At 39.8% G+C, this 13,531-nt stretch overlaps 1 protein-coding gene across 14 annotated transcripts in view; it reads left to right on the plus strand.

Annotated features, from left to right (window-relative positions):
• ARMC3 (armadillo repeat containing 3) overlaps positions 1-13,531 on the plus strand; it is a 106,030-nt gene that overhangs the window by 8,476 nt on the left and 84,023 nt on the right. For 13 of the 14 annotated variants that reach the window (XM_078450351.2, XM_078450343.2, XM_078450349.2 and 10 more), the window contains one exon: positions 10,667-10,784. The exons of the other annotated variant lie outside the window; for it this stretch is intronic. In XM_078450351.2, coding sequence (XP_078306477.2) covers positions 10,667-10,784 — 118 coding nt within the window. The remainder of the gene's footprint in view (positions 1-10,666; positions 10,785-13,531) is intronic. 14 annotated transcript variants of the gene reach the window in all.

Below are 13,531 nucleotides of genomic sequence, written 5' to 3' on the forward strand. Positions count from 1 at the left end.
AACCTTAGAAGGCAATATTTACTATAAGGCAAGATATTTAGGGACTAAGGATCCAGGCTCTGGAATTACACCGCCAGAGACTGAATCCTCACTCCATCTGGAGGCCAAGTTCCCGAACTCTGTATACTCCAGTGAGGATATAACGACAACCACTTCACATCTATTCACAGTGGGGAGGCAAGCTTAGGTAAACATGAGATGCTTAGAACAGCGCTTGGCACTAGATGAGAACTTGGTAAAAGTTGTTATTCTTCGTGATGTAATTGAGGGTACTGTTGATCATCCCACAAAACTTGAGAAGTTTTGCGCATTGTCAAAGGAGGCAGGGAGATCAGCTGTGGAAGACCAGCTGGCCACTAAAGTTCCTGGTGGCCTGGGGTGTGGCCCTCATGCTTCATGGTCAGGTTTTCAAGTTCATGAGCATGGAATTTCTATTTCCTTGATATTTCAGAGGCAACTGAGTTTCAGCAGACTAAATCCACAGTATCCAAACTCACAAGGGACTGTGACCTGGTTCTGGAATCTCACTGTCAAGTTAACTGAGCGTTTATGTATTTACGTTAATGGTTCTGCACCTTCTGTCCATAGTTAGGTGCAAATGGGGGGAGCTAAGCTCGCTGAGTGTTGAGTCAGAGCGTCAGGCGACAGCAGGATCTGCTTCCTCACGTGGGTGACCAAACCCAGTTCCTTGGAAGAGTGGGATGTCTCCAGTGACTTGTCTTCCCCGGACGCTCCCGTCAACCTCAGAATGCAACCCTTAACGTGTTGTCACGGGCTGCCAGAACTGCCTGGACTTATTTCAGAAATGAAGCTGCATGGGAATTAATTTTCCGACGTTTCTCCTACAGCACAGATTTTAGAAAGTCATGATTTAATAAAAATTAGTATAAATTAAGAAACATGCACAAAACCATATTCTAAAAAAATCTTGCTTACCTTGCTCTAAAAGTTTAATTCAAGTTGTAAAGAAACCTAGAGGCCATTTTAGCTGTTTTCATTTTAACCTTTACCCTTTTTACTGGATTTTAACTGATGTCTAGATGCTCTCTACTGAAAGTCCCTACTAGAGTGAGACAGTCCATTTCTGTTAATCTGTCTCTCTTTTCATGTATAATTGGTTTCCCCCCGGATCTGAGACCAATGATGTAGCAAACACGCTCCAATAGCCATCAAAAAAGCCTTTTCTTTCCCCTTCTTGGTACCATAAAAATTGCGAGACTATCATGATTTATCTATTTTCACTGAGTTCAACTTTACAACTTTCTATTCTTTTAGGCCCGGCCTAATGTAGCAGTCACTAGTCACCTGCGGTTATTTAAATTTAAATTAATGATGATTAAAGGCATAGTAATTGAAATTAACAACTAAAAATAAAACGAAACATTCAGCACCTCAGTCACCTTACACTTCAAGTGCTCAAAGGCCACATGCGGCTGTGACTGCTATATTGGGCAAAGCAGAATCAGAACATTTGCAGTGTTGAACTTTGTGCTGGACAGCATTGTTCTAGAAGGTCTTGTGTCCTTAACAGAGATGTAAAAGTATCTCTGTAAGACTATGGCTGCGCTGATTGACTGAACTTAAAATTCAGAGTTTAGCCAAAATGCTTCCCCTTTATTTCACCCTTTCTGTAAATAACTTTGGTTCATCATTTGTTTTGTATACAGCGTGAAATTATAATTTCACAACCAGCTTGCTGGTGAGTGACTGTGAGTTCCTCACGGGAAAGCAGATGGGCTGTGTAATTACAGCACAGTATCATTTATTTAGTTGTGTGGCATTCTGTGCTAGCTATCATTTGATTCTCAGCACCTTTTTAAATAAAAAATTACTATAATGCTGTAGGCTCTGTAGGAGAAACAGATGTCATGCCAAGTTTTCTCCGCTCTCTGCCAAATATTGGTATTTCTCCTCCTTTAACAGCTCTTTAGACTGTAACTCTCACAGTCTGAACCTTCTCTTCAAGCCTCTTGTACCCCATATTACCTTTCTCTTAACGACGACCAGCAGATAGGTCAAAATACCAAAGTGTTTTCTCCACCGCTGAAGAAGGGTTACAAGTCTTTACGATGGGTTCGGGTTAAGTATATTTTCAGGTACTCCTTTGACAACTGCAGTCACTGTGTGGAGATCGTGACATAAGTATGTTTTAACAGAGCATATTTATTCACATGCTTATAACATCAGCTTTAAAAATATTGAACTATCAGTGGTCTCTGAAGTGCAAGTTCTGAAGTGGAAGGGAACTTTGTCCTGAGTGGGGGTGGATAGAGAAGACAGCCAGCAGAATGCCAGGGAAACTGTTGTGGGCGGCAAAGAGGATTTAAGGCTGTGATTCTCAAGGGTTGGGGGGGGGGGTTGCGGTCAGGGAGCCCTATGAGGGTGGGATGGCCACTGTGGACTCCCTCCCCACAAAAATGCCCACCAAAAGTTTTACATACAATTTTAGTGGAAGGATGTATCCCTGAAGCCCACGGATGGCTCCACGAACCTCAGGTTTAGAACCTTCTTTTCTGACATCAAGAGACAGTACACGGTTAAAGCCCTCTCAGGCCACAAGCATAACACAGAAGTTTCCAGAGGTATTTTCATGCACGTCTTTATAAACATTTATTGAGTATTTCCACATCCTAGGTTTATTCTAAGTAATGGCGGTAGAGAAATTACACAGTCCTTTGCCTGAAGAAATTCATTCACTTATTAGACAAATATTGAGTGAATGCCACGTACAAGTGTTTTTCTACCTCCTGGGCATATACATGGGAGCAAAACAAAGTTCATAGCTTATATGCTAGTTAGGGGAAGCAGTCAATTAACAAATAATAATATAATTCAGGTAGTAATAAGATCAATGGGGAAAAATAAAGTAGGATATAAGGATGGGGAGGGATGGGGCTACTTTAAATAGAATCCAGGTCAGGGCAAGCTTTCTCAGTGGGGTCACATTTAAGAAAGACAAATGGAATGAGGAAGTCTGCTTTGCAAATATCTGGGAGAGAGCACCCTAGCTAGAGAGCACTGTAGCCATACTAAGACCTTACTTAGTATACTTGGGGAATGCCAAGAAGGTTGATGTGACTGGAGACTAGAAAGCAGGGAGCAGGAGATAGGGATTAAAGGTGGGAGGCTGGTGGTGATCACGGCCTTTTCCGCTATATTAAGGAGGTTGGATGTTTTCCTAATGTGCAAAAAGGGGAATCCATTGGAGGGTTACAAGTAGAGGATTAGTGACATCTCATTTATATTTGAAATGAAAAACATTAAGATCATTCTAGCTACGACGGGAAAAGTGGAAACTGGAAGACCAATATGGAGGCTATTATGGAGGAGGGATGAGCTATGCAGCCCGGTGGCCTGAGTAAGCGGCCATAATGAAGGCAGAAATGACAGGATTTGCTGATGGATTGCATGTGCAGTGTGAGAGGAGAGGAGGTGGGAGATGGTTCCAGGTTTTGGGCTTGAGCAACCCAGGAAATGACGGTAAACATACTGAAGAAGACACGTAAACCCAAGAAACAACGCAATGCATTAAGTGCTGTTACAGAGAAGTTCAGAGGAATATAGCTGTGAAACAAAACAAAACATAACAAAACAAAACAAAACAAAACCTTCAAAGCAACAACTGCCACAACCACAACAACACCCCAAGGATTTTTTTTTTTTAATATTATTTTTGAGAGAGACAGAGACAGAATGCGAGTGGGTTAGGGGCAGAGAGAGAGGGAGACACAGAATCCAAAGCAGGCTCCAGGCTCCAAGCTGTCAGCACAGAGCCCGACGTGGGGCTCGAACTCTCGAGCTGTGAGATCATGACCTGAGCTGAAGTCGGTCGCTCAACTGACTGAGCCACCCAGGCACTCCCACCAAGGATTTTTAATACCCAAACTATCATGAAAAAAAGCAATAAAAAACTCATCCAGAAAGATGCAGGCCTGACAATTCAAGTAAGCCATAAGCTTCTACAGTTTCAAGCATTGTTTGTTATTTTAATTCTCTAGAAATGAGATTAAAATGTCAAGAAGTGATAAGTAACATGGTGTTCACTGTTGATGGTCTTAGAAATATTTTGGTGAACCAATGAGGATGAAAGTCAGAGTGGAGATGTTTAGCAGGAAGTATGAGGGGGAGAAAATGGAGGAAAATCAATAGTTCCTAAGAATTTTTTCATAGTTTTTTTTTTTTTTAATGTTTATTTTTGAGAGAGAGACAGAGTGCGAGCAGGGGAGGGGCAGAGAGAAGGAGACAAAGAATCTGAAGCAGGATCCAGGCTTGAGCTGTCAGCACAGAGCCCGATGCAGGGCTCGAACCCAGAAAATGTGAGATCATGACCTGAGCTGAAGCCAGACGCTCAACTGACTGAGCCACCCAGGAGCCCCAATAGCTCATAAGATTTTTGACTGTGGAAGGGAAGGAGAGCTAAGATAGCACCTGGAAGATGATTAATATCTAGGGAAATGTTACTTTTAAAATAAGAGAGTTTTGAGACGTCAGAGTGTAGAGAGGCTAAGGTGGTGGAAGTTTGCAGAGTGCCAGAGAGGAGGGAAATATATAGGAAAATAGCTCCAGAAATTTAGTTAATGATTCCCTCGATTCTTTGAAGTCTAAGCTGCACAGGGCGAAACTCATGTTCATGACAAAGAACAGGAACAAACAACTATCAGAGAGCTACAAGAATAATGTTAAGATTCAGACCCGTCTGGAGGACATTCTAATTTTGATCCAAAAGATTGGAGAGATCTTGTTGAACATCTGGGGCATTAAGTAGAGCCCCCAGCAGGGTCATGCCTTAGTTGTAGTATGTCTAACCCAGCCCTAGAGCAACGGCTTCCTCAGACCTGCTGGAATAATGTTTTCAAATAGGCCTTACATAGATAAAGCTGAACCATAAATAAGACAACTGTCTAGCAGAACAAAATTCAACATCCTTTAAGAGAAGGACCCCCAGGGGTGCCTGGGTAACTCAATTGGTTAAGCGTCTGACTTAAGCTCAGGTCATGATCTTGGGGTTCACGAGTTTGAGCCCTACATTGGGCTCTGTGCTGACAGCTCAGAGCCTGGAGACTTCTTCGGATTCTGTGTCTCCCTCTCTTTCTCTGCCCCTCCCCTGCTCACGCTCTGTCTCTCTCTCTCAAAAATAAATAAACATAAAGAAAATAAAAAAAAGAGAAGGCCCCCAATACAATCCAGACACTCAACAACATAATTTTTACAATGTTCACTTGCCAGTAAAAATTATTATGTATGCAAAGAAAAATGTGACTCATATTCAGAAGAAAACTCAGTTGATAAACCAGTATAGGAGATAAAATTGGATAAAATTGGATAAAATTGGATAAAAAATCCAATTGTCCGAAAGAAGACGGAAAAAGGAACCAGGGAATAAATCAGAAAAGGAGAAAACAGGGCCGCCTGGGTGGCTCAGCTGATTGAGCGTCAGTCTCTCGGTTTTGGCTCAGGTCATGATCTCACAATTCATGAGTTCAAGTCCCTGGAACCTGCTCTGGATTCTGTGTCTCCCTCTCTCTTTGCCCCTCCCCTGCTCATGTTCTGTCTATCTGTCCTTCAAAAATAAATATTAAAAAAAATTTTTTTAAGTGAGAGATTGTCAAACTGAATAAAAAAACAAGATCCAAACTGTAAGCTGTCTATAAGAAATCTTTAAATATAAAGATACAGCTAGGTTAAAGGTCAAAATATGGAAAGAGATATACTGCAAACTAAAATCATAAGGAAGCTGGAGTGCCTATATTAATACTAGATGAATTATATAACAGGGCAAATAATATTACCAGAGAAAAAGAGACCCATATCATCATAATGAAAAGGTTCATTTGTAAGAGGAAAAATGGTCCTAAATATTGTTTACCTAATGACACTTGTTTAAAATAGATGAAGAAAAAAAGATCTCATTTGCCATAGCATCAGAAACCACAAAATATTCAGAGATAAGTTTAACAAAATAAATGCAGTACCTATATGCTGAAAACTATAAAACATTGCCAAGACAAATTAAGGAGGACCTAAATAAGCGAAGAGATATACTATGTTGGATACAGATACATTGCTAGTGGGAACCAAGATAGTAAAACTACTTTGGAAAAAACCTTATTTTTTTGGAAAGTTAAACCTGTACTACCAGTCAAGCCAGAAATTCTACTCCTAGGTATTCACTCAAGAGAAATGAAAATATACATCTACAAGAAGACTTACATGGAAAAGCGCATTGGAGCTTTCATTCATAATGGTCCCAAGTGAAATAACCCAAAGGTCTATCACTAACTGAACGGATAAACAAATGTTATGTTCATACAATGAGATACTACTCATCAGTAAAAAGGAATGAACCACGGATACGTGGAATAATACGGATGAATCTCATAATCATTCTGCCAAGTGAAAGGGGCCATACGTAAGGGGTACCTGTGCAATAATTTCATATTTAAAGAGTTGAAGTTAACCTACGGTGAAAGGATGCAGATCAGTGGTTGCCTAGAGGAGATATGGGAAAGGGAGTCAGCCGCAGAGAGGCAGGAGAGAATATTTTGGGGTAATGGAAAGTTCCACATATTGTTTGGAGGGGGTTAGTTAGAGGTACCTATACATTTATTAAAACTCATCAGACTTAAACTTAGGTGCATTTTATTGAATCTAAATTGGCTCTCTGCAAAGTGGACTCCGAAGTAATGGGAATAATCCAATTGTTAGGAAGAAGTTGACTACTCAAGAGAAAAAAAGGATGATTAATGGTATGACGTAACTGACAATGTGTAAGTTCTATGAGAATAGGGGACTTGATTATCATGTTTAGTATGCTGTTCTGAGTGTGTGGCATTATTAGGGTTGAATGAGTGTTTATTGAATCAATGAGAGAATTAAAGGTGAATGGGTTAAAAATCCAAAGCACACATTAGATACTGGGCTTAGATAGTAGGAGAAACATTTTCTCTAAAGTAACAGAAGAAGATATAGACAGGTTTGAGACTCTTGTGAAATTATTGATCTTGAATTTACAGCAATACTAATTTTCCCTGTAGCTTAACATTCTCCAAGAATGCTTGGATGTCGGGGTACAAATGCAAAGAAAGAAAATTCTAGTGTTTGTCCATATTCTAGAATTGATTTGATGACAAGACAGAAGGATGAAAAAAAAGTTTATTTAGGGTTTGGCAGGAGTGTTATTAAAACAATAGATCATAATCTAAGCAAGATAAGAAATAAAGTGGAAAAAGCAAATAAAGAAAAAAAAAAGCAAATAAAAATAATACCAAGGATTGGTGAGGAGGTAGAACAACTGGAACTCTTTATCTTTAACTAGTGAGAATGAAAATTGATAAAAGTACTTTAGAAAACTGTTCAACAGTGTCTACGAAAGGTAAACGCGTGTCTACCCTATGACTCATCAAGTCCATTCCTAGGTATATGCCCAAGGGAAATGAGGGCATATATCCATAAAAAGACGTGTGCAAGAATATTCATTGCAGCTTTGTTCATGGTAGCCTCCAGCTGAAAGACAAGAACCTAAACTGGTATATTCATAAAATGGAATAATACATAGCCATAGGAAGTATGACTTAGTAATACAAAAATGTGACTGAATCTCAGAGACATTGTGCTGAGCTAAAGAGGGCAGACATGAAAGAATACATGTTATATGAGCCTATTTATACAAAGTTGAAGAACAGGAAAAACTAATGGATGATTTTATTTTATTACTTATTTATTTACTTTTTTACTAAAGGATGATTTTATTTATTTTATTTTTTTAATTTTTTTTTTAACGTTTATTTATTTTTGAGATAGAGAGAGACACAGCATGAATGGGGGAGGGGCAGACAGAGAGGGAAACACAGAATTGGAAGTAGGCTCCAGGCTCTGAGCCATCAGCCCAGAGCCCGACGTGGGGCTCGAACCCGCAGACCACGAGATCGTGACCTGAGCCGAAGTCGGACGCTTAACCGACTGAGCCACCCAGGCGCCCCTACTAAAGGATGATTTTAAAAGTCAGAATGGTTATCTTTCTGGGGGTGTTTTTGGAGGGGAAAGGAGCGTAAGGGAAAAATTCAGAAGTGATAAGAATGTTCTGTGTCTTAGGGAGATAGATCTGAATTTGTATTCTGTAAGATCAAGTGGAAGACGTATATATCACTACACAAACAACAAATTTTGACAAGCTGACAATCTTAGTTACTGAGATCTATTTGCCTTACAGATGTTTATTTTGACCACTGATAATATTTGGTTTTATTCCTATCATTTTTAGGTTTTTGGTTTTTCTTTGCTATATTTTCATGTTGTGTTTCCCTTGTTTTTTCGTCCCTTTTTCTGAATTGAGCAACTTTCTTTTGTAACCTTGTCCTTTTGGTAAATTGGAACTTTTACTATTTTTCTGTAGCCTATTAAACACACATATTTAAACCTGTTTTTTTATATCAAGGAAAAAATAAATAATAACTAGGCAATAACCCAGTTCTCTTTACCAAAACAATCTGGTTTCCTTTACCTGAGCTTTCTTGAGAAAAATCTAGAATTTTAATTCCAAATTATTTTTTTCCCTTATAATGTGTTATCACTACTTCAGAAATCCTTAAGAATTACATCATGATTCACAACATCATTATCATTCAATTTTACTATATATCTCATTGTATTTATTGAGATAGTACTATTGTTTTTATATCTTGTCTTCCCCAGTGTCGGCTGGAGCATTTACCAAGTAATTTCTTTAAGTATATAGTTAATGTACTTGTTGGGTTTGTGAGTGCCTGCTGATTTGCAAGCCTCAATCCCCAAATGCTTTCCTCCCTTAAAATTTCTCTGGGTTTCCAGGTCGCTGTGCTCTCCCGATCAGTGTTGGAGCCAGTGTCTCCGCCACTGCTCTCTGCTCTGCTAGAGGCCATCTTGTCCCATTGGTTCACGTCACTGGAAACCCACAAGTACTATAAGCTTGGTGCTTGTGGCAGACTTTCAACGAAGACTTGTCTCCCCAGAAAGAGTCTAAGAGGCTTGAGAACAAACACCATGACTTTTGTGACTCTCACAGTTTCTAGTAGAGAGTTAGACATATACAAACAGTGGCTTTAATTTGGATGTTCGATAATGCTGTCCCCAAATCCAATGGCCGTTTCCCCTGCGAGGGCTATTTTTATCCCAGCTGTGCCCTTTTAGGTCACAGCTTACTGCTACCTTCTCTGTCTTCTGTACTCTTCCGGCCTCCCTACTCAGAGTAATCTGTCTCTCCATTCTCTGCCTGAAACTGAACACCAATGTTTGTTATATCTCCAGACACAAGAAGATGTTCATTTAGAAAGGGACCGACGCAAAGAGCCAGCTAAAGCTTTGAAATTCAATTTTTTGTCTTTAACATAAGCAGAACACCCACCTTCACCAGTCTCTGGAAATGGAAGAAAAATAGCGTAACAATTTGTTTTCTCCTTGGCCAAAGAAAACCCACAGGAGTCATGCATTTGTTATTGTGTATTTTGGCTACCCACGAATTGTGAACGTCTCAGAGCAGGATATAGGTCTTCCTAGAGCTCTATACTTTTTTTTTTTAGTGTTTTTATTTTATTTTTGAAAGAGAGAGAGTGAGTGCGAGTGGCAGGAGGGGCAGAGAGAGAGAAGGAGACACAGACTCCAAAGCAGGCTCCAGGCTCTGAGCTGTCAGCCGAGAGCTCGATGCGGGGCTCGAACTCACTGACCGTGAGATCATGACCTGAGCTGAAGTCGGACACCCAACCGACTGAGTCACCCAGGCGCCCCTACTTTTTCCTTATGGCTTATTACCATTTGCCCTGTTTCAGATTTTGTCCAGTCTTACACTGTGTTATGTGCAGTTTTCTAATGCTTTTTAGTGATTTCACGTATGTAATTTCTGCTTTCTCAGGAAGAGTAGTGATTAGAAGCAGGTACTAATTCTGGAGACTGTCAGGGCATCAAATATATACAGGTACTAAAGGCTTCTTGTGTATCGACTAAGAATTATGCCAAGATATGTTATTTAATGACCTTCTATTATGTGCAGACAATGTACTAAATGCTTTACACACATGATCTCTAATCCTCTCCTTGCTCCTTTGAGGAGAGAGGTATTATTATGCTGTTTATACAGAAAGGGAAACCGTGTGAAATTCTTGCAGCTTAAGTAACTTTTTGGATTCCACACGGCTCAGTTGCAAAATTAGATCTGTCAGATTCCAAAATACTCTGCTCCTCCTGCCATCACCCCAGGAATTCCAAAGCCACCAATATTGGCAACCGTATCTCTATCAGTGATGTTTTTTTTAATTTTTTTTTTTTCAACGTTTATTTTATTTTTTGGGACAGAGAGAGACAGAGCATGAACGGGGGAGGGACGGAGAGAGAGGGAGACACAGAATCGGAAACAGGCTCCAGGCTCTGAGCCATCAGCCCAGAGCCTGACGCGGGGCTCGAACTCACGGACCGTGAGATCGTGACCTGGCTGAAGTCAGACGCTTAACCGACTGCGCCACCCAGGCGCCCCAGTGATGTTTTTTTTAAATAAAAACTTTACAATGCACTTAGTGGGCAGTGACCACATCCTTTTTGTATGGTTATGTTCTCTTCAAGTTTCTAGACGCCATTCCCTTTTTTGGTGTGATTTTTAAGGCTCATATGTGAACCTGATCGTTTTCTCTCTACATTTCAGTTTGATCCACTAACGATTGAAAGCAAAAAAGCAGCAACTGTGGTGTTAATGCTTAATTCTCCAGAAGAAGAAATTTTGGCTAAAGCATGTGAAGCCATTTATAGATTTGCTTTAAAAGGTTTGGCTTTTTCAGTTTATTTTTCTATTTCATTAGTTTCCTAAAATATTTACTACATAATGGGCACTCTCCTTAGTCTTTAATTCACTTCTTGTCAGATGAATTCTTTCAGACAACCAGAATATCACTTAATGCATTACCTGAAAGTAATATATCTCCCTAAGTGCCTAACTTAATCTCAAGGAGTAATTTAGTCGCTGCATAGAAGAGTCATGTTGAAGGTTTGATTGTAGTCTAAAAGATTGTAAGTCACAGGAGCTGAAAGAGCTCCCAATGGTCAAAGCTGGCACGATTTGAGCAGCAAAATAAAGTCGTATTGGATTATAACCCAAAGCATAAGGAAATGTTTATGAGCTTATACTGATAAAAATAAATAATTGAATAAGTAAATAACTGGGAAAGAAAAGACAAATCTCCCACGCAGAAGAATTCCAAGTAATTTATGCACTCTGCCCTCAAGGAGGCAGAATATAACATTTCACTCTTTAGGTATGAGCTTGGCATAGTGACTTCTTTCCAGAGATTACAATATGGAAGCAGGGAAGAAAGAGTAAGTTGACAGTGGAGAAACTTGACAAACACTATCTCAGCCAGGTGATCAAAATCAGCATCAACAGTGATAAGTCATATTGATAATAGGTGATCTTGACACGATATAATGAAAGTGGCCCTTCCGTTATTTTTTCCCCCAAAACTTATAACCCTCAAATCAGAACAGTTCCAAGTCAGGGACACTCTACAAATACCTAACCAGTACTCCTCAAAATGGTCACTGCCGTCAAAAACAAGAAAAGTCTGAGGAACTCTCATAGCCAAGAGGAGCTAAGGAAATACGATGACTGAATGTCATAGGAGACCCAGGGTAGGATCCTGGAACCGAGAAGGAACATTAGACTAGAAGTAAGGAGATCTGAATAAACATAGACTTTAACTAATAGTAACGTATCCATATTAGTTCATTAATTGTGACAAATGTACCTACTAATGTAAAATGTTAATAGTGGAAAAATGGGTATGGGATATGTGGTAACTCTATACTATCCTCGCCATTTTTCTGTAAAACTAAAACTGTCGTAAAAAACTAAAGTTTATTTAAACACTGTAAATGTTACAGGTTAGATTCTATTGCAAGGTTTATTCATAGAGGGTTTATAAACGCAAATGATAATTATATTTTAGTTCATTCCAAGTGGTGATAAACTGAGACTTTTATTATACTGTGTAAGTTTTTTAAGTTTCTTTATTTTTTGGGGGGGGAGGGGCAGTGTGCAAGCAAGGGGGAGGGGTAGAGAGAGGGGGGAGAGAGAATCCCAAGCAGGCTCCATGCTGTCAGGGCAGAACCCAACATGGAGTTGGATCTCACGAACCATGAGATCATGACCTGAGCCAAATCAGGAGTCCGATGCTTAACCGACTGAACTACCCAGTCTGATATTGAGAATACTTGAAGAGTTTAGTGTAACTTTGTAATTAAAAACAAACAAACAAACAAAAACTTTTAAACTAAGAAGGGAGCGATTTGATTTTTAAGGAAATGATACTTTAAACATTATTTTTGGGACTTGTCGGAGAGAACAACAAATCATTCTGTTCGCAAATAGTGAAATATTCTCCTTGCTATACCACTCTAGTCATCGTTGGGAATCCAGATAAAAACCAGAATCATTGCTTCTGGCAGGAATGGTTCATGAGTAATTGCGTGGAATTCTGGGCTAGATTTCAGGGAGACTGGATCATGCAGTTACGGCAGCATGAGTCTCACTCAGCCATACAGAGTCATCAAATACCATCGCTTTGCATATGACATGAGGTAAAGAAACAGGCAGATTATGTGAAATCAACACAGAAAATATTGTTAAGTCTGGTGTTTTATACTAGCAGTATTTTCTATTTTTTAAAGATAAATGATGGGACTTTTCCCCCGGCCATGAAGGAGTAAGGGGTCAAATTTACTTTCCCAATTGAAACAAGTGAGAAAACAAAAACATACAAAATAACAGTTGGCCAAACACTGAGTATTAGGCGATGAAGGACAGTGACCATTGAGAGACAGGAAATGAAGGAAATAAACTCTATGATTACATCAGCTTATTGATTTCAGAGAATATCCAGACCACATCACAGGAAGGGTTAACCTGTACAGAGTCTGGTAGACACGGAGTTGAGAAGACAGATCTGAAAGCTAAGGGAGACAAAGGAAGCAAGAGTTTTCAGGACGGTAACAGAGAGGAAAGAGTTGCATAGAAAGCGAACTGGAGATTGGTAAAGGGTCCAACTCAAGACTGATCAGGGTGTACATGTATGGGAACTATTTGAAGTCGGACAAAGGACCTAACAGGATCAGAGCTAACGGTGCCTGGTGCTCACACAGGGCCACAAGTAGGGCCCGTTCCCCATCAGCCAGACTGGAAAACTGCAAGGATTCATGGACGATTGTATGGAACATACACAAGGGTCTTACTTCAATAGTTAGAAATAATTAGTGCTAGATCGAGCTCTGTTCTAGTACTATCTAATGAATAAAAAGCAAGACCTGAAGGGATCAAATTGTTTCCAGATAATTGTGTCCCAAAACAAATTTGAAGAATATAAAAATAACCATTTACCGACTAGGTAAAATTCACAGTGTCGGGCATCCAATAAAAAATTACCAGGCATGAGGGGCGCCTGGGTGGCGCAGTCGGTTAAGCGTCCGACTTCAGCCAGGTCACGATCTCGCGGTCCGTGAGTTCGAGCCCCGCTTCAGG

Source organism: Panthera onca, chromosome B4 (assembly GCF_046562875.1).
Source record: "Panthera onca isolate mPanOnc1 chromosome B4, mPanOnc1 haplotype 2, whole genome shotgun sequence".
Lineage (NCBI taxonomy): Eukaryota > Metazoa > Chordata > Mammalia > Carnivora > Felidae > Panthera > Panthera onca.